The sequence below is a fragment of the Aedes aegypti genome, chromosome 1 (genome assembly GCF_002204515.2).
Source record: "Aedes aegypti strain LVP_AGWG chromosome 1, AaegL5.0 Primary Assembly, whole genome shotgun sequence".
In the NCBI taxonomy this organism is placed as follows: Eukaryota; Metazoa; Arthropoda; class Insecta; order Diptera; family Culicidae; genus Aedes; species Aedes aegypti.
Window position 1 is genome coordinate 135,068,390 of NC_035107.1, and position 22,515 is coordinate 135,090,904.

General features: G+C 40.1%; 1 protein-coding gene across 3 annotated transcripts in view; it reads left to right on the forward strand.

Annotated features, from left to right (window-relative positions):
- The window catches only part of LOC5564043 (MAM domain-containing glycosylphosphatidylinositol anchor protein 1), a 237,226-nt gene that overhangs the window by 159,410 nt on the left and 55,301 nt on the right, over positions 1–22,515 (forward strand). For all 3 annotated transcript variants that reach the window (XM_021848091.1, XM_021848100.1, XM_021848106.1), the window contains exons 6-8: positions 6,604–6,789; positions 11,557–11,749; positions 12,371–12,499. In XM_021848091.1, coding sequence (XP_021703783.1) covers positions 6,604–6,789; positions 11,557–11,749; positions 12,371–12,499 — 508 coding nt within the window. The remainder of the gene's footprint in view (positions 1–6,603; positions 6,790–11,556; positions 11,750–12,370; positions 12,500–22,515) is intronic.

Below are 22,515 nucleotides of genomic sequence, written 5' to 3' on the forward strand. Positions count from 1 at the left end.
AATTTAAAAATGCTCCGTACGAAATTCCCCCGGGCTATAGAATTCTTGAAAATGGTAATGTTTTCGATGTTATGACATTCGGGGTAACAGATTTCTGAGTTATGGAGTGGAATTATTTTCAAAATAACAAAATTAATAAACTAAGATTGTACTTATGAATATGCGCTTACATAACTGAATCACATTAATGAAAGACTATATCAAAGCTTTCACGAAAACGCGACGTGAGACAAGACATAACACTTATAGATCTTACTATTACGATAGTACTATTACGTTTACTATTACTATTACGATAGTAAGAACTATAAGTGTTATGTCTTGTCTCACGTCGCGTTTTCGTGAATGTAGTGTTGTTCTTACGTTAGCACAAATCACATAAATTTATAGTGAGTATATCAAAGCTGTTTTTTGTTTGTTTTTCTACTATCACCTACTATATATATTAGGGCTACATTTTGACGTTATGTGACATTAGGGTGGTCCACACGATTTGGAAATATTTTTTCAAACTTGTTTGCTCTTCAAGTCTATTGAAGCCCTTGGTATGGTGTTTTCAATTATTCAGAATATGGTGGTCGATGAAAAAGTGATATTATGCTTATGACTTTTTTGTTTCAAATTCAACTGAGGTAACTTTTTCTTCAATGTTAAACGATTCTTAGAATTTGTTTATGAAATGTAACTAACTTTCGTCACAGAAATCAAGTTTTTCAATCATCACTATCTCATAAAGGGGTAAAATGGGCATGTGATATGCAAAGAACTTCGTGGTCTATTTGTTATATTGTATTTCTGGAGAATAGTGGAGTAATAACTGTACAGTTTACCGTGTGAAAATGAGCATTTATTTTTACTAATACTTGGTGATTTTTTTGGGAACTTCCTTAGTCGAGTGGTTAGAGTCCGCGGCTACAAAGCAAAGCCACGCTGAAGCTGTCTAGGTTCGATTCCCGGTCGGTCCAGAATCTTTTCGTAATGGAAATTTCCTTGACTTCCCAGGGCATAGAGTATCATCGTACATGCCACACGATATAATAATGCGAAAATGTCAACTTTGGCAAAGAAAGCTCTCAGTTAATAACTGTTGAAACAACCGAAATTTTTGATCGCACTAAATTTTTGTTTACTTAAAATTGTACAAAAATCCTATTTTTTTTTTTCGGACATATTATTGATTGTGGAAGTCGAGTGAACATTTTTGAGAAGGAAAATAAATAATAAAGAATAGAATATTCAACTCAAACATGTTCACTCGATTTTCATATCCAATCATAAATAACAGAAGATTACACTCAAAGTTATCTTTAACAAGAAAACCACACAAAACACGTATATCCTGAGCATGTTTGTTTGTAAATCAATATTGAAAGCTACAAAGTGTAGTTTTCTCGGCATGAATTTTCTTGCAGAAGTCAAGTGAACAATTTTAGGCAGAATTTTTTATTTTTTATTTTGATTGTAATCAAAAAATTCTATTCCTGCTCAAAAATGTTCACTTTTTTGCTTAAAATGAGCTTGTACAAATTTCATTTTTCCACTCAAACATGTTCACATGACTTCTACAAGCAAATTCGTGGCGGAAAAAATACATACACTCCCGTGCATATATTTGGGTTCACCCCCTAAAAATATACAAAAGTGTTCAGTCCATATCCCGAGGATTACTCGTCCAATTGAAACACTCTAAGCCGCATTCGAAAGGCAAAGATTTATTCTTACTTCGTATGTGTCTTTCCAAAAATATTTTTTTCAATTTTGTATACTAAATTTTTACTTATATTTGTGACATTTTCCAAAAAACACACCGAAAAAACATAGCTAATTTTCTCAGCATTGGATCGACAAAAATTTTAAAACAAGGTGTCATTAGAAACGTAATCTTATATTCTTTGAAGTGCACTCACGATTTTTATGCGGAAAAATCTAAAAACTACTCAAAATCAAAGAAAAAATCATTCAAGTCATCGTGCATGCACTTCAAGTCCAGAAAGAGTTTATAACGCACAAAACTGATGCAAGTTTGTAGCAAACTGAGAAAAAAAAGATTTTAGCGAAAAAAAATGTATGGAAGCTTTTTTTGCACGGCCGTGTAAAAAAATCCGTGCAAAAATAGAATCGGGTGTATATATACAGGGGATTGGCAAAATTTGAATAAATTCAAATGCTTATACCTGATGAAATTGGATGCAAACGGAAGCATACAACGGGAAATTTTGTCTTGTTTCAGTAATTTGCTTGGCTATGCATATTGCCCACCGGACACCGGAGATGTTCCGAATTCTCCGAGGTCATGTCCAAATCACATTTTTACTGTCGCTTGTATTTTTGTGTGGTGATCAGCAGGTTTGATGTAGTTAACTTGCATAATACGCCATTCTGAGCAAAGCTTCCAAACGAATCTGCGAAATGATTTTTGAAAAACTATGTTGAAGGAAGAACTATCAAAAATATTCCGTGAGGAACTCCTGAAGATATCCCTGAAGCAACGTCTGAAAACATTATTATATAAAATCAAAAAAATTGCTCATTAGAAGAATTGAATATGAATCTCTGGAAAACTTCTGCAGAAAGTTTGGAGAAAAGCGTAGATAAATTGTGATACAACTTCCTAAATTAATCATTGACATAATTTTTAGAGGAATCCATTCGTAACATCTTAGAGGAAATCCTTGAGAATACTGTAGATTAACTTCAAGAAACACAACCAGAGAATGTCCTATGTTCTGAGAGATGTTCAAGAATGTCTACAAAAAAATATGTGTGTGTTGATTTGGGAATACTTTAAAAATTCTTTAAGTATTCGGTCTAATATTCTTCAGCCAGTTCCACCAGCGATTTTGTTAAAAATTCAATCTTAAATTCGTTAAGAATGTCTAAGGCAATTCTTCTATTAATGAAATTTTCACAGAAAGGGTTCAAGATTTCTTTATTAGTTCTTTTAGTAATGTCTCCTAAGATTCCCCAAAAGTTTTCTCGAGGTATAACATAAGGAGAAAGAAATTGTTAGTGTTTATGCAAGAATTTCTCCAGCAGCTCTCCGAAAAAAAATCACCAAATTCATGCCCAGTCGCATTTTCTACGGATTTCTCTAATAACTTCAAAGTAGACGTTTCTTGAGTAATTGCTTGATGGATTTTCTATAGGATTTCAAAGAAAATCCTCTATGAATGCTACAAAAAATTCATCCTGAAGTGTTGTTAAAAGTTTTCATGGATTTTAGATTGTTTCGAATAAATCTTCATGAATAATTCAAGGGATCTCTTCATGAATTTTTCCAGCGAGCTCTTCAGAAATTGAAATATTAATTATTGTGCAATTTCTCCAAAAACCTGCCAGATATTCCTTCAAGAATTTGTTTACCAACAATTTGAAAATTTCTTTAAAGATAACTACATCCAGACACTTCTCTAGAATTTTTTTCCAAAAAAATATTCATGTATCTATTCAGATATATTTGCAGCAATTACGTAATTTTTACCAGATATTCGTTCGAGAAATTCTTCAAGGATAATTGTTTAGGGATTGTTCCAGCATGTTTAATAATATTTTCTATTAATTTCTCCATAAATATAGATTACTTTTGAGTATTCCTCCGGCAGTGTTCTAGGAAGACATTTAGAATAATTGCACCTTCCTTATAATATATTTTATTGGCAAAACGTCGCCTGCGCTATCACTGCTTAAATTGGCCTATAACTGACACAATTTCCTAGGAGCTGCATTCCAAAGATGAATAAAAGAACTTCTTCAAGTAGATTAACTCTGATTCGACAAGTTTTTCTTCCAGGATTCCTCGAAAGTATTAATCAGAAAATAACTATGTTTAGCCCAGTAATTTCTCCATTCATATTTCAAGCGATGGCTTAAAACATTCCCTAATACAAATAAATGAAAGGATTTCTTCTAAGGAATGCATGCAGATTTCCTAGTATTTCATCCTGACTTCTTTCAGGATTTTTTCAAGAGTTTCCAGAATGTGTTTCCAGATGTGTTGAAAAAATGTCTTCATATATTCCTGCTACAGTTAGTGCAGGTTCTTTTGGTTAATTTTAAAGGGAGTTTTATCTAGGATATCAGGACCGTAGGTTTCGCCACTAAATGCTTCACAGATTACTTAAGCAATTTCCTTAATATTACAAAAAGTATTCCTCCAGGATCATGCTTTTTGTGCAGTCATGATTTTAACAAAAAGCTTTTGAAACTGAGACAGTTGGACTATTTCCAGATATTATTGTACTTTTTTTCCAAGAATTTCATAAAATATTTCTTGAAGAATATTTAATCCAATGATTACCTTCAAAAATTACTGCTAGATATACCGTTTTGATTCATATTACGGACACTTAAGGCCACTGTGAAGTATAACCGATTGAAAAGCATATAAATTGAAACAAATTGCATGATACCTGTGCGTTACCAGACTTTTGAAACACTTAACTTCCGAACGGTGGCCGAAGATTCGGATTCCAAAGCTTGAATTACCTAAAATAAATAGAAATTAATGATCTTTAAATGATTCTTATTCCGGACGCATCCTCACTTTTGCTTCATTTTACGGACACCTTGTTTCAAATTCCGGACAACTCACGAAAAGAAAAACTTCAATAGTTAAATTATAATTAAACTCCCGCATTCATAATAGCAACGTCAAAACAAGTTGCGCATTATAAATTTTCATGGATTGCTATTTGAAATTCATATTAAAACGCGCCTGAAAGTTTGGAACTTTCAAACAGGAAATTTTGAAACATTTCAATTGAAACCTTTCCCATACAAAGTAGAGTATCCGGAATTAGAAGCTGTCCGCAATTTGAATCAAAACGGTATAGTATAATTTCTCCGAAAATTCTTCGAGGGTTTGCAGCAGAAATTATTTATTCACTGATTTTCCAATGTTTCAATTTCAATCGCTGAATTATTTTAGATGTTTTTTCATGAATGATATAATTTTCATTCCCTAGATTATTTTATTTATTTTTTTCCATAAAATATATCTGTTTTTAACCTCAAATCATTATTATCTTTCAAAAGTCTCTAGTTTTTTGAGAAATCAATAATTCAAAAACTATGAAGTGGAAGTTATTATGTCTAAAAATAATAATGAATGCTAATCATCGTGTAATTGAAATACGTCGAAAATAATAATCTTTGTATTTTCTTTCATTTGGAGGAAATAGAAAATTTTAAAATGTTCTCATCAAACGTTTTGAGCAGGGCCCGCATAATGGAGACGAACCTATTGAAAATGTTTTAATATCATCACAGTGTTATTGAATATCAAATATGTAAGCGCATAATCATAATATAATAAAAGAGTTAATTCAAATTTGTTGCACTTATCAAATAGCATTCAGAAACCACAGTTCTCGCATGAACAGGATTAAAATATAGCAATTAAATGACAAAAGTCCCACTCAAACATTTGATTCGAGCAACAAATGAACAGAAGCTATAATTTTTCAATCATTGCCCTGTCCCACAGACATGCACCTATCATCTCCCCTAACAAGGGTGAACATTTTATCGAACAAACATAGTCCCTAGCCCCTTAAAATTGCACCACTATAAATCACCCGTCTCATTCCTCTCATCCATAACCCTCACAAGAATCCGAAATATATACCTACGCATATTTCCTTCCAACTCTCAAACCTCCCCATAAACAGTTATCATCCTGTGAACACAAAAACTCACGTTTGTAGTTCTGTTTGTTGTGCCACCAGTCGTAATTTTGTTCGTAGACACAGAAAGCATATAAATAAATCCACTAATAAAATGTATAATTCACTGCACTTTAGCACCACCGCACAGCACCTTTTGCACATCGCTTATCTCCCGTCCAACTCTTCCCGAGTGCCATCTTGCAGATCCCTTCTAAAACCCCGTTTTCCCGCCCTCTAATTTCCCATTTAATATCAATATTGAATCAACTTCCATTTCACGGTGTGTCTGGAACCGTTATTAACGAAAAATGATGGACACCTACCAAGAGATATGGCATTTGAGTATCTTTTCCGTGAATTTGAGAATATTTCAACGAGAGAAATAAAAGTTATTGTGATTTTGAAGGTTTAAGGCTATTTCGAAAGGATATTCACATGCATCGTAATATTTTTAAACTGTTGGTACGTATCTCTGGATTAAATTACTTCAAATGTACATAGAACCTAATTTCTAATGCAAACCTGCTGGTAATCAATCGATAATGATTGAATAATGATTCATTTTTAAGCCATGTGATAGAGTTATTTAAATACAAAAGCTTTAGAGCACGATAACTTTCGTTTCCCTCCTTGACTTATTTTCAAATTCACCGAAAAAATTCTCGATTACTATATTTTTTAAATGTGGGTTTCGAATTGATGGACATTTTTTTCTCAGTAACGCTTGCAGAAACACCGTGATTTGCAACCGCACTCGCAGGACGCACTCCAATGTTCCTACATTGCTTTATTTCAACCGCACAATCCAGCACCAGCGACTGTGGAAATTTATCACTTTGCAAGACTATTTTTGCACATTTGAACTAATTTTCACTTTCCCCCCCTCGATGTGCGACACGCAATCCTGATATCATCGCTATCATCGAAACAATACCAGGTTGCATGGATCAAAGCGGACGCAAAGGCGATCCTTGCCATACACGAACACGTGATCACCAACAATGGGCGATTGTCGGTTACGCACAACGACTACAATACCTGGACCCTGGTGATACGAAACGTCAAAATGGAGGACCGAGGAGTGTACATGTGCCAGGTCAACACCGACCCGATGAAAATGCAGGTGAGTCGTAGTGTTAATAAGAATGTCACAGTAATCATGACCACTGGTAGATTTTTTTTTACCGTGTTGTCTCAAATTCCGAACATAACTCATATTCCGAACACTAGACTATTTATATCAATTTTTCAAGAAACGACTTAAATTTCTTAACATTTCTACATAGTGAAAATTTCAATTCTTTTCTTTGAAATCGTCACTGTTTGGAAGGTGAAACAAAACAGTATGTGTTGCGTCAAAACTTCTGTTATGGTGAAAAATAAGTATGTAGAACTGTGTTCTAGTTGGAAAAATCTACTGGCGTTGTTTACTAGCAATCCTTAGAGGTGTTTACAATGGCACATACTCTTAACCATTCGTATTAGTAAACAAAGAACTGTATAGATCTGTTCCCATGTTTTGGTCCTCCAAGGACTACAGGGTTTAGGGTCGACAATCGTAAGTAGTTGTATGATTATGGTTTTTACATACGTCACAGACCCTCAACTATTAACCACATTAGTAAACGTTGTATTTAGGCCGGAATCACAAACGTTGGGGCCCCGAGGCCATTGTGTTGTGGGGCCTTTTTTCGCAGAAACCAACGGGAACCAACGGCCGCACGGGAAGTCATTGTAATTGCCCTACCCATTTGAAGTTGCAAATCCACTCACTATAATTCTATACATGTACCCAAGCAACTAATAGTTCGGATTGTACTTAAGCAGTACACTCCAAAGTTTACTTTTGGTTTACTTATAGTTTCAGTGAAACCTTTTCGCTGATTTTGAGAGCGCTACGGATATTAAAAGAACAGCTGAATAAGCAAAAACACACCCTTTTTTCTGAACTTTTGGTTTCTTGGGTAGTGTACAAATCATTGAATTTTCGGTGTCATCGGTTCACTAAAACTTGAGATTCGCTTCTGATGATAATTGTGAGAATGAGACGAAAGATACTGACAATGAACTGGTCTCCCGTGTTACCTTAAGGTGAAGATGAATCGGTATCAGGTATCAGAAGGCCGGCTCCAGAGGCACGTTCCCCGCCATATGGGAGATTTGTGCCATCGCCATATTTGCGCCTATTTCATCATCTACCCGATGGGAGAGGAAAAGGAAGGGAAAGATGGGAGGAAATAGGAGTGGGACCCTTTGAAGAGGGAAAATCGCATAAGCGAATTGAGAGCATGTAACCATCTACCAGAGCTGCGGCAATACACATTAGCTGGGAACAGCTTTTATAGTGATGGGTGATATGCAGAGGCGCGTGATTGGGTGGTGGCCGATCAATGAGAGAATGTGCAAGTTGAGGATCAAAGGCCGGTTCCTAACTGATGATGATAAAGACGCTTTTTACGCGCAGCTCGAACGCGAGTACGACAGCTGCCCAAGCCACGACGTCAAAATCATCATAGGAGATCTAAACGCTCAGGTTGGCCAGGAAAAGGAATTCAGACCGACGATTGGAAAGTTCAGCGCCCACCGGCTGACGAACGAAAACGGCCTACGACTAGGGTAACCAATATATTTTGGACCCCTATATATTTTGGACCCCCTGGGCCATTTTCCTGCAAATTTCCCAGATCAAATCGAAAAACCAACTCAATCCGCATGCCATTTGTAAAGATAGGACTATTTCGCACTTGCATCAACCGTTTGTACATAGAAAATGTGTTTATTTTATCTGAAATTAATTTATTTTAATCGGTTCATCCATGCAACCGTTATAACACGTTACACTCAGAAATTGAAGCCGTCAGAAATTTTGCAAATGTAAACAAAAACTTTTTTCAAAATTCTGAACTAAAAGCTTAGAATTTCTTCGGTTTTCCATTTTCAATTGATTGATTAGACTATAGGCAAGCATATTATACAATCAGTGTCGTGGACTTTGTTGCCAAACGATAAAAAATGCCGGGGGTCCAAAATATATACTTTGAGGGTCCAAAATGTATTGGTGTGTCAAAAATAATGGAAAACAGTGCTTCACAATTCAACTATTTTCGACGTTTTTTAGATCCTGCATGACCGTATGGACATTTTAAACTCGTATAGAAAGTTTTTCTTTACATTTTGGCATGTTTTTTGATTTGGTTACGCTGTGCAATCAATTAATTGGGACAATAAACTAAAATCACTTTCTTAGGGGGTCCAAAATACGACCGTTACCCTAATTGACTTTGCCGTCTCCAAGAATATGACCATTCGTAGCACCTACTTCCAGCACAGCCTTCCATACCGATACACCTGGAGATCACCACAGAAGACAGAATCGCAAATCGACCACGTTCTGATTATCCAACATTATCGACGTCAGGGCCTATCGATGGTGTTCGCTTCGGATCCGGTTGGTACAAGAAGGCGTGGAGCGAAGCGAGCTAGGTGGGCGGATCAAGTGCGTATCGATTTGGCGAGCGTGGGGTAGAACCGATGATGGAAAGATGCGGCCACGAACCGAGTATTGTGGCGTGAAATTGTTGATTCAGTGTTATCTGTGTAGATGTTAACCAAATAAATGAATGAATGTGTTTACCAAGTAATTGGAATCGCAATTACGCGAAAATTACATATCAGGTGATAAGGTGATAAGAAGTTCCATAATCGGAATCACAACTATCACATACAAATGTATCAACACACTGAATATTTGCCATGTAATAGTTGAGTCGGCAGTGGCCAGTCAAGGTTGTAACCAAGAGACTGCAATTCTGCTTTGACAGATTTGTTAAATACTTAGCCAATACTTAGGATGGCTCAGTAATGTACAATTTTGTTTGACGACATGACTCAAAATTATTCCAATATTGCTTGTGCTGAGTTGCCGCCCAAGAATTTCTGAAGCTTAACCCAGCACTTCGAAATTCGAATAGCTGCTTGAGGGCCAATGAAGTCATGCGATGCTCCATTGCGAGCTAATTCATAAGCCAATTCATTCCCAGCGATGGAAGAATAGCAAGGACCCATATACGTTTTACAGAGTTCACTGAATTCAGTTCCTTAAATTGAGTTCGACGTGCGATAATTCTTCTCTAGCAGATCAGCATCACCGCTCACAATCAGCAGAAGGCCTTTTCATAGGCAGTGAACGACAACTCGTTTGAAATCATCTATTGGGGATGGTTCATCATGTGGTAAATACACCACAAAACGAAGCACGTATTTCCTATTGCGGTCACCAACAGAAATATCCATTGTGACAGCACATACATCTCTGGTTGTTAACTCAGAAATGAGTATAGCAACGTCAGCGCTATTTACAAGCACGCATGCACGAGGCATGTGACGCGAGTTTGCCATTTCATGTTTCTGAAAGTAACAAAAACTGGGTCCACAAAGTAACCTAGATAAAAGTTCATAAAAATAAGGTTCTTGAACTAGCGCCACTTGAGCTGTACAATTTTCATGAGTCTACAAAAATTGATCGTTGCTGATATTGTATGCTGAAGATTGGTCTAACTAAGCTATCCTAACCGTAGCCACTACCCAAACTAGGCAGGATTAAGCTTTTCGCAATCTCAGCACGAAAAAGACAAGCAACGAAAAAACCAGATCGGTATGTCTTAAAAATCGCCAAAGGCGAAAAGCACAGAATACACTGTGTAAAACGCATAATGCGAAACCATAAAGGTGCAAATTTAAACTAAATTACAACGTATTAACAACCCCACCCTAATTTAGTCTCAGGCTTGAGACTGAAGAAAGGCAGCCGATTATCTCGGAGAAACACATGGTCACCTGCACCATTGCTCCGGGTAGCACAGGAAGGGCATAATATTGTAGAAGGGGCCCTGGTACTCCACAGGCTCCGTTTGCGATTAGGTTTTATTTAGACCCCCCTAACCATTCATTCTTAGGCACGGTAAGCTTAAAGCCGCATTAATTAGGGGTCACCTGTTAGGCGGACTTTTACCACCGGAACAGGCAGTCCGTAGTGTTAATTCTTAGCCAATTGAAACAACCGCTACCGACACTACACGGCTATCTAGGCTGATCGGGAAAAGGAAGTTAACATTGATGATTAACTCCAGACGTGCCCAAACAGCCCCTAAAATGTCAATTCCACTTCGTTGTTTTTCGGATTATTCCAACTTTCATATTCTTAGGCTATCTTCTTATTCATCTTCTTCTTCTTATTCATGGCATTAACGTCCTCACTGGGACAGAGCCTGCTTCTCAGCTCAGTGTTCTTCTGAGCATTACCACAGTTATTAACTGAGAGCTTTCTTTGCCGTAGTTGCCATTTTCGCATTCGTGTATCGTGTGGCAGGTACGATTATACTCTATGCCTTTTTCTGGGCAAGGAAATTTCTATTACGAAAAGATCCTGGACCGACCGTGATTCTAGCCCAGACACCTTCAGCATGGCTTTGCTTTGTAGCCGCAGATTCAAACCACTCGGCTAAGGAAGACCCCATTCTGAGACTATGTAGTATCTGATTAGTATTAATCCCGTTTTTGAGCAACAGCGATACTCATTACTCTGTAAGCACTTAATAAGCGAAACTGATTGATGGTTAAGAAGCATTGCATTTAAATACACTATATCAAGTGCATTGAGGTGTGTATATTCAAATATACAAAAACATAGCATACGTTGTACCTTATTCATTCAGCCACTTATCTTCCTTCGTAACCGTCTGTCATACAATACTAACATCAGCTTATCAGATTACCTTCACCTTCCACAGGGAACTTGCATAAAAGACATAAACTCTTCTACATTCTTCCAACCCAGTATACCAATAGGCAAGCTTTAATTAAAACTACCGCTCTTTTTCATTACACACAGACTGCATTTCTGGAAGTGGTGATCCCACCGGACATCGTCTACGAGGAAACTTCGGGCGACATGATGGTCCCGGAAGGTGGCTCTGCCAAATTGGTCTGCAAGGCTCGGGGCTACCCGAAACCGAAGATCACCTGGCGCCGAGAGGACGGCCGGGAAATAATCGCACGTAATGGCACCCACGGGAAGATGAAAGGTAGGAATGAACCGTCAGTCAGTAGGGTGGGGCCTTTTCCCAAAAATATTTCGTAGTCAAAAGTTACCAAATGTGAGATGACCATCGGTTAAAATTATTAATTTTGGTTAAGGTTTAGGTGTCGTGAAAATCGTCAGTGCCATTTTAGCCATTAGCCAAGAATGTGTTGAAGCTTTTAGAACCCATAAAGTCAAAACTGCGATATCTCAACCTCTCAAAAGGGGATATTTGAAGAAACATCTTTTATGAAAGCAATTTTTGTCCTAGATAGTTTTATGTTTATCACAATATTTCTTTGAGCTGTTTAGTGGAATATCTGTAGATATTGTAAGATTGTCGATATACGCGTGTCTTTGAAAGGATACAAACTCTAGTGGAAATAAATGATGTAGTACCAAATTCAGTTTTTTTTTCATTTATTCAAAAATTCTATTTTTTTTTCATAATATCATTGGGATGTTCTTTTGGAATGAACTTTGGAACTTTGTGAATTTTGACTACGAAAAATTTTGGGCAATAAGCCCCACCCTAGTCAGCCAGTGATGCTTCGTGTTTCAATTTAATCTGGCACTACTTTGACACATACATACACTCACCTCCTCATCATCATTGTGCATGCAGCTACCGTTGTGGAAGGTGAGATGCTATCACTTACCAAGGTGACACGCTCGGAGATGGGTGCGTACATGTGCATCGCGTCCAACGGTGTTCCTCCGTCGGTGAGCAAACGGATGAAGCTTCAAGTACATTGTAAGTTTAATGGCCCTTTGCTTTTCTTTCGTTGTTATCGTATGCTTTTCCCATTCAAAAGATGAAACTTAGTTACAAAGAACCATTTTCACCCAATATCGTATTCTCTGCAGTTGGGGTTTTACTTTAGACTCCACGAACTTTGACAGTACACTGTAACCTCCATTTACGTAATATTATATCATGATGTAAATACAACAACTGTTTAAAGTTATTCATGAACTTCTTGGAATACAAGTAATCAGATATAAAAGCGTAAATAGCGACGTCTCAAAATATTACAAAAAGTGATAAACCCATGCAGGCTCATATAATAAAGATCTACCAAAGGTTTAAGGTGAACCAATAACCAATAGAGTACTGGGTCTCTCGAGCAGTTCAAGTTATAAATACAAGAACTTCTTCAAGTGAAGTTCCTTAGATCCACAAGCGTAACCTCTAACCAGCAGGGTTGCCACATTAAAATCTGCATTTATCACTAGAATTATTTCCTGCAACAAAAAATCTGCATCACTGAAAACTGGAATAATCATGAAGAATTACACAAGAAATGTGAGGAAATATCAATCATTTGCAACTACAATGCAGAACTGTTACATCTCAGCTTAAATTTTAAGGTTTTCAAAAGTATTTATTTTCAGTTTTGCTTAAAATCTGTATAAATCTGTATAATTTTGGCAGAATTCTGTATACAGAATCTGTATATCTCTACACGCTATGTCTGAACCAAACGATTATAAAAATCGAATGTACATCGGATTTTTTCTCGCCAGAGTTTAGTATGTGGGTTATATTTTAATAATCGACGCATTTCAGCCCATACAAAATGTATGGAAAAAAAATCACCGATAGAATATTTTAAAACCTTCCGATTATGAAAATATAACCAAATACTGATCTCTAGCGAGAAAAAATCCGATGTACGTTCGATTTTTATAATCATCTGGTTCAGACATAGCGTGCTGTATTTTTCCAAATAATCTGTAATCTGTATATACAGATTCTTGTTCTCGAAATATCCGAGAAAATCTGTAAAATACAGATAAATCTGTATATGAGGCAACCCTGCTAACCAGTGATCTTAAGAATAATTATGAACAAGGTTGGTAACCATACGGACTCAACATTTTTGTACAACGACTGTTTATGGTTATCCAAGAATAACTTGGAACGTAGATCGTCAGATCTACAATCGTAACGAATGACGTTTCAGAACATTGCGATCAGGAATAATAATTGTACTGGCTCTTAAAGCAAGGATCTACCAAATTTAGCATTTCAAGACTGTTCAAGATCTTCTGATCTGAAAACGTAACCATTGATCTTCCAAAGCTTCATGAACAATTTTTATACTCATGCGCCCTGCATGAATATGAAACACATTCATCAACTTCCGGGAGATCTTTTTTACACTTGCAGATAACGCATATTAGCCTCGGTCCATAAGGTTTACAAATAAGATGGGACAAGTAGGTGTAGAGAAACAGTATACTGAAAGCAGTTTTCGTAGAAGCGTGAACAATCGTTAATTTCAAAATATGTAGATTAAATGGTTTGTACACAAAGGAGAATTTGAACAATAGTCTGTCTGCGAAAGCTGCGTAAGCAATGCACCCTTGGAGAGGAGGCCATGGCAATCCGTCTGAGGAAGTCGTACGATGGCACACTGTCCGCGACGATTCGGCTACCAGTTGACACGGAGAACAAACTGATGGAGAAAGGCTAGAAGAGCATTGGTTGGACGAGATGCCCACTGAAATTCGTCACACGAGCAGAAAGGCCACCGATGCGATGCCTCAAGTGCATGGACTTTGGACATACGGTGGTAAGCTGTAAAGGTCCGAACAGAAAAAAAACTGTGCAGGAAGTGTGGAGAATGAGTTCACTTCGGGAAAGACTGCAAGAATCGACCAAGGTGCTTGCTCTGCTCATCGTAGGTAAGAAACGTCAATTCGACGGGCAGCCTCAATTGTCGTGCGTATCAAAAGTCAATCGCAGCACAACACTGCGACACCGCACAGCAATTGTTGTGGCAGTCGACAAAAGAAACTAAGTGCGACGTTGCGAAAATAGCTGAACCGTATCAAGTACCACTCAATAACGCACAAGCGCAGCGGCGATATAGGTGACGGGTAGGTTTCCTATCCAGGAAGTGGATGCCAGCTCAAACGCGGGGCTTGTGATCGCCAAAATCAATGAAATCTATTTTGCAGCTGCTACGCGCATCCAAGATGGACGCTTGAAGAAATTAGTCGGATGTTGGAGGAGTGCTGAGTGTGAAAACCAGTGCTGATTGGAGGTGACTGCAATCCATGGACCGTGGACTAGGGTAGCAGGGTAACCAGTACCTACATGATTGGCAAGCGGAACACTGCGGCAGTGCAAAGGAACACAATTGGCGACCGGCAGTGGAAGACGAAGGCTTTCGACAAAGACCTCTTCGTTGAGGCATTTCGCATCGACAGCGATGCCCTGAACTTGGATGCGGTAGGGCTTATAACAGCGATGGCAAAGGTATGTGATACAACGATGCCACGAAAAAGGGAGCCCCGCAACGATCGACGTCCCGCGCACTGGTGGAACGAGACAGGTCGGAGGAGCGAACCCAGTAAACACACCGTCATATATGATGTGATATAAGAGTACAAATGTGGAGGCGATATATGTACATCTTGCATGCAACCTTATGGCGCATGTAGGTATATCGCCTCCACATTTGCACTCTTATACGCTATCGTATACGAGTTTGTGTTTACTGGGAAAGGTCGTATTCCAAGCAGCCAGAGCTGATTTTAATTGTGAGATAACGCTGAGCAAGTCTGAGTGCTCCAAGGAGCTATGCCGGGCAGCTGACGCCTATTGCTGAAATGACGCTTATCGAGTGGTCATGACGAAATTCAAGGGTTCATGAATGCCAGTTATTGTCGAGGGTCTCATCTCAACGTATGAACTGACCTCGTGGCCACCCACACCGTATGTCAACGAGGAAGAAGCAAACGCCGAAGATCGTCAGATCACCAATGACGAGCTTGTAGCAGCGGCGATAGCATTGAAGCTGAAAAAGGCCCCTGGACCGGATAGAATACTGACGAATGTGGCACTTAAAGCGATCCCTAGAGCAGTTCTTGGCATCGGGCTGTCTCCAAAAGCGGTACTAGTGACAACCTCCGACGCCAGGGGAAGTCAGGATGAGAAGGAAGCGATAAGGAAAGAAGAAGATGAACGACGGAAGTGCAGCCTGGGCACTGTTGTCCTGGGCGAGAATGCTGCAACACCGCACGAGAGCGTACGAGGCACGGTATAAACAGGCACGGAACAGACAAAACTCGATCTTCCGGAGAAAGAAGCGCCATCAAGAAGAACGAGATCGCGAAGCAATGGAAGAGCTGTTCCGCGCTAAAGACACACGGAAGTTCTACGAGAAGCTTAACCGTTGGCGCATAGGCTTTGTGCCACAAGCTGATATGTGCAGAGACTGTGACGGAAATCTTCTCACGAACGAACGTGAGGTGGTCGAAAGGTGGCGACAGCACTACGACGAGCACCTTAATGGTGATGTGGCCTGTTGTAAAGGTGACACGGAAATAACTTTGGGAGCACGCGCGGACGACGAAAGACTTCCGCCTCCAGATCTCCGAGAGGTAGAAACGGAGATTAGACGGTTGAAAAACAACAAAGCCGCGGGAGTGGACCAACTGCCGAGCGAGTTGCTAAACTACGGTGGTGAAGCGCTGGCAAGAGCGCTGTACTGGGTTATTTCCAAGATTTAGGAGCAGGAAGTATTGCCGGAGGAGGGGATGGAAGGTGTCGTGTGTCCCATCTACGAAAAGGGCGACAAGTTGAATTGCGCCAATTATCGTGCGATCACAATATTGAGCGCCGCCTACAAGGTACTCTCCAAAATTCTATGCCGCTGTCTATCACCAATTGCTGGAGAATACGTTGGGCAATATCAGGCAGGATTTATGGGCGAACGAGCAACGACGGACCTGATATTCGCCATTTGCCAGGTGCTGCACACATCATTTATTCATCGATTTTAAATCGGCCTATGATACAATCGATCGAGAACAGCTATGGCAAATTATGCCCGAATTCGGTTTCTCGGACAAACTGATAAGATTGATCAAGGCGACGATGGAGCGAGTGATGTGCGTAGTTCGAGTATCAGGGACACTCTCGAGTCCCTTCGAATCTCGCATCTGATCCCCTCCAGCATCTCTGGAGATTTCTCTGTAGGAGCCATTGCACCTCTTGTCTTTGCCATAACGATCCTGTAGGCATCGCCCCACGGATTCGCGTTGCCACTCTCAAAGCAGGCCTTTTTGCTTGCCCTTATCTCGGACTTCAGCGCGACTTAGGCAGCGGTGAACACCACCCGTCGTTCTTCACGCCCCTCCTCGGTACGTGCTCGCTGCATCCGCCTCCTGGCCCGTAGGCAGGCACGGCGCAGGTTCGCAATCGCTTGAGTCCACCAGTACGTCGGTGGTCTCCCATTCCTAGGGTGGACTTGCCTAGGCATGGTCGTATCGAATGCACGCGAGAGCACCGTTACCAGTTCGTCCCCGTTTAGGCCGAGTAAGTTACGCTCACGGCGGAGCGCCTCTCTAAGTACTTCGTCATTGAAGTACGATGTCTTCCACCTACGAGGGCTTGGCCTTGACCTAGCCGCTTCCTCTACTCGCTGCCTGCTGTTGTTGTAGTCGATACTGTAGCGAACCGCCAGGTGGTCGCTGTGATTGTAGGCATTGTCTACCCTCCAGTTCGAACTACTCGTTAGGCCAGGACTACAAAAAGTAACGTCGATAATCGACTCCGCTCCGTTTCGGCTAAAGGTACTTTTGGTAACAGCATTGACCAGATCGATATCTAGCACGGCCAGTGCCTCTAGCAAGATTTGACCTCGCTGGTTCGTGATACGGCTTCCCCATTCCACGGCCCAGGCTTTGAAGCCACCCGCCATTACTGCTGGACTTCGCCCTGTCAGCACGGTCGTCATACAGTCCAGCATCTGCGTGAACCGCTCAGTCGACCAACTCGGAGGCGCATAGCAGCTGCAGTAAACGGGGTCCTCTACTTTGGCGATCACGAAGCCCTCGTAGGTAGTAGACACCAACTCCTGAACGGGGTATTTTTCCGTCGTCCATATCGCCGCCATTTTTCCGGATCCATCCACGACCCAGTTGCCGTTGCCGGCGGGTACTCGGTATGGGTCCGATATGATGGCGATATCCGTCCCCCACTCAGCAACTGCCTGATACAGCTGATTGCTGAGCTGCGTCACAGTGGTTCAGGTTCAGCTGCGTTACCTGTACCGTGACTTTTCAGCTATGGCTCTTTTGAAGGTCGGGCACCTTGAGCCTCCCGTTGGATGCTTGTTGTTCACGGACTTCCCGGAACAAATCAAGCACTTGGGAGGGTGCTTGCAGCCTAGTACCTTATGACCTTCCTCACCACATCGCCTACACAACTTGGTCCTATCAGGGTCTTTACAGCCCCAGGACTTGTGTCCTTGTTCCCTACACCTGAAGCAGATCACCGGTTGCTCGTGTATGGCCAATGAGCATACTGACCATCCCACCTTGATCTTTCCTACCTTACCGGACTTATTAGCGTCCGCCACAGGTAGCTGTACTAAGGCCACCTGAGTTCCTGCCGAACCTTTCCGTAGCCGAACGGCAGCGGTGGGCACCTGTACCTTGCACTGTTGCCGCAGTGCCGTGACGAGCTCTTCTGCGTCAGTGATCTCGTCAAGGTTCATCACCTTCAGAGTCACTGCCTGCGTTAGAGCCCTCACCTCGACACCCTCGCCAAGGACCTCTTCCGCCAAGCTTTTGTGGGCGGCGCCCTTGCGCTCCTTGTCACGCTTAAGCTCGAGGATCATTTCACCTGTACGAGTGCGTCTGACACTGCGTACGACAGCTTAGGAGATCTAGGGATCTGCGAGCTTCGCGTCGCTGCGCATCGCCTTTAAGACTTCCGAGTACTTGGACTCTTCCGTCTTGATGATGATCGCATCATCCTTTTCGCGCTTGGCACCTACCCTCCTACCTTTCCTTGGCCTGGTATCCCTACGCTCCTGCACTTCGTGCTTCTTTCGCTCTACGGTTGTCCAAGGGGCGCCCCCCCCCCCTCCTGATCCGCCCTAACCTGTGGTGTTTGAGGACCTCTCAATGGTCGCAACCCCCTGTACCCATCAATCCGTGAGGGGGCAGCTTTTTCGGGCCCACCTTTCTCGGCTTTCCGGGACGCCTGGCTGGGGTCCGATTTTCCGGCACTTCTTCCGACTTTCGGGGTTAATATCCGCCTGGCCTTGCGAGCGCCGCCGGGTAGCTCCTCCCCTGACGGCTGCCTCGCATGCTTCTGCGATTGCTTGTTATAAGCATTCGCACTTTTAGGGCTACCCGCAAAAACGAAGGGCTCCGTCTGGGTAGACTTCGGCACCTTCAATTCCACGGGTTCTGCCGCTGCCACAGCACAGTATTTCGATCGGCCGAAATCGTGAACTTAATTCTGCAGCACCTTCAAACGTGATTTTTTCGGAATGGTGTCTTCGGACGAAAATTTTCTAAAAATATAGCGCATATATTGACGGTAAATGTTAGTTCACAACTTTGCCACGGGCGGCGCTGCGAAAATATTTTTTTTGAAATGACGATCTTTAAATATGATGTCTTCGGCAAAGTTGTAGATAATTCAAATACAAACAACTTTGCCAAAGACACCTAGTGTGTATTCAGCCGTATTTCCAAAATACGGGAGTATTTTATGAACGACCCCCTAAAACTAGTTTTTCTCCGATATTTTGAAAATGCGAAGTTTTCGGTAGCAACAATGTTCTACAAAATTGTGTAAACAGTCAAAATGAATCATTCACTAGAAGACACTAGGTTTCTAAAGACCAAGGAAAAGCAGTTATAACCATTTAAGTGCAAAAATCAGTCATTTTTGGGGTCTGTGTATTTATTCGGGTGGCAGCTGGTGGCAGATGAAACCTAGTAGGGTTAAAAATACATCATTAGTAGTTGTAAATGTCGATAGTGTCATAAGTATCCACGAGTATCCCATTTACTTAGAGGAAGTTTCATCAATGACTCATATTACTCTGAAGTACTTAGTTATGTGATGGGTAGAAGGCTATGTGACTCCAAACTTCTTCTTTTTCTTCTCCTTGACTCATTCTTCATAAAGATGACACACTCAATAGGTTCCAAATACTTTTATGAAGAAAGTTTTGAAAGTTGAGGTTTTTGAGAAAATTTCTTTTCGTTCATGCGTGAATTTGTCAACTTTGTATCAATGATTTTTATCATTATGGATGACACTACCGAAGATTCATGTGTCACACGAGTTTTGCAAATGGTATGAGCAAGGAAAATGCGATTGTTACGAAAAATGACATCGCCGAAAACGATTCCGTTGTCAAATTTTTCATAAGTTTATTCAATTGAACAACATTACCGAATTTCTAATAAGAATTCAGAATTTCCTAACGAAATTGCCTGCCTTTAGGCCTTTTCCGCTGTTCGAGGTGTTTTTAATTTTAAAATTACTCAAAAAGTAAATGAGATGTAAGCGTTTGGACATCATATTCGGCTTCAGGGGCCATGATTTAAGTAAGCAACGACATTTTCAATATTACCGAACGTTGTTTACAAGGGTGATCAATGTTACCCCATATCAGCTTAATCAAAAAATCATTTAAAAACTTTTATTCAAACATACTTAAATCTGATTAAAACCAAAGTACAGTATATAGTCACGAGCGATAGGTTCCAGTACTTGTTTTAGAAATATAAAACCTGCGACATTTGCATTTCCAAATGAAATATCTAAGAAATATCCCAAAAACTGATCAATGTTACCCCGGATTACGGTACTATTTTATTGAGCCTGTTTGGCTGTTATACTTATTCACCAACTTTCAGGTGAAGATGAATCTAACATCAAATTTTCAAGAGTACAAATCTAGAGAACCAGAAAACCGATCGCGCTGGAAATTGATCGATTGGTCACCACCAGCAAGTAACCAATCGATCAAATTTTCAGCATGAGCGGATATCTAGTTCTCCAGATTTATACTCCTGAAAATTTGAGGTGTAACTTCGATACATCGTATCCTTCAGAACGTTAAAAGCTACCATGGGTTTACCATAATTACTAGGCTCAACGCAGTTCTTCGATAACCTTAGAAAGCCTTTGAACTCCAAACTTGTATACGTTTGCTTGTGTTTGCTTGGATATGAACCTTATTCATAAACCTTCGAAAGGTCTCTAGTTACCTTTGTAAAAACGAAGGCCTTCAATCTCAGAAGTTTCTGAATATCCGTAAACAATCGTTTATTTCGAAACTTGGTGGGACACATTATATTCAGCCTATTTGGCTGTGAACCTTATTCATAACCGTCAGAATGGTTCTAAGTTACGCTAGCTGATCTCAAGGCCTTGACTCAAAGAAGTTCAATGATTACTGGATAACGTTAAACTTGGTTTACCTTAATTGTTTGATAAGCGGTTTCTTCACCACCGCTTAGGCCTTAAACCTGGTTTAATCGTATGGGTAAACGTGGTTTACGGCTTAAGCGAAGGTGAAGAAATCGGCCCTGAGCCCACAAAAGTGTAAACTTTGTTGATTTACCGTCCAGAGATTACTGGTTACGTTTGTTGATCTGCAGACTTCGGTGTGATAAAGATACCCAGTATATAATATAGATATTAATAATAGTTATTGTACAAAAATGTGTCATTGGTATATGGTTAAGACAATAAAACAGGCAGTCTAAACCCATTTCAATGTAGACTCTTTGCATTGAATATTGCTATTAAGTAGAACAATCAATTAAGAGTTATTTAAATTTGTATAGACATCTCGTACAGATAAAGCCAAGTGACATATACAGTTTCAAGTTTCAGTAATTTGGTTGGCCATGCGTTTTGACCACTGGAAACCGGAGTTCTACCGGATTTTTGAAGGGCATGTCCAAATCACATTTTTTCTGTCACTTGTAATTTCGTGCCGTGTTAAGTTTTATAGATGTTGGCATTTTTCAAGAAACTAGAACTAATTGAAGATTGAATGTGGGTGGACGTTGGAAATTATCCGAAATATGACCATTTCCGTAAAACTAATTCCGGAAAATATGAACGGTCACCTTTTTATTTCTAATCATGTACAGCATTCACAGCACGAGCAATCAAATGAGTGTATACTCATACAGAAGATAAATGTCAATTGAACGCCCCTGATTGTGATAGTTTCTCTAGGAAACGATACGGTTGTGTTCTTTTCAGCTGCATTTATCATATAGATGTCGACATAACAAGCAAGATTAAACTATTATTGTTTATAATATGTTCGATATATGTGAATTCTATGCCAAACTCATAATTTTTGAAAATGACATCGTGTCAGATGACATTCAATTCACAGTTATTTCTGTCTGTTTCTTGATGTTCGTTCAACCGCTCGTGCTGTAAGTGTATGTGTGAAGATAGCAGATGGATGCAGAAAAATAAATTGATTGTTGACCATGGCAACGAAACAATCGTCGCGTAAAGTGTCGAATACTTACAGCACTTATCATTGAGACTTTGCTAATCTATTGATATGAGTAAGGGTATCTTGGGAAATATGCAACTCTGGGGCAAAACAACTTTTTTGAAATTTATATTTTAGGAAAATTGAGACTTTTTTCGTAGGATCTTTCTTGTCAAACCGTATTTTGGGGATCCTTGCAATAAATCCCTGGTAAAAATGGTTCCAAATTACATCGCAAATGGTCTAAAAAGGTACCGTGGTCGTTTAGCATCAAGGCTGTTACACCCTTTCAGACATACATTGGTTCCAATTTGAGACGTACTTGGGAGGCGAAGCTTTCCGAAACTAAATAAAATGCAATGTGTTCAGAGTAAATGCGATTCTTTACACATGAACATGTTATATTTTGTGAGCATTTTTTCAGAAGAGCTCGATTTTGTGCGAATCGCATTCAATTTTATGTAGTTCCGTTAAAACG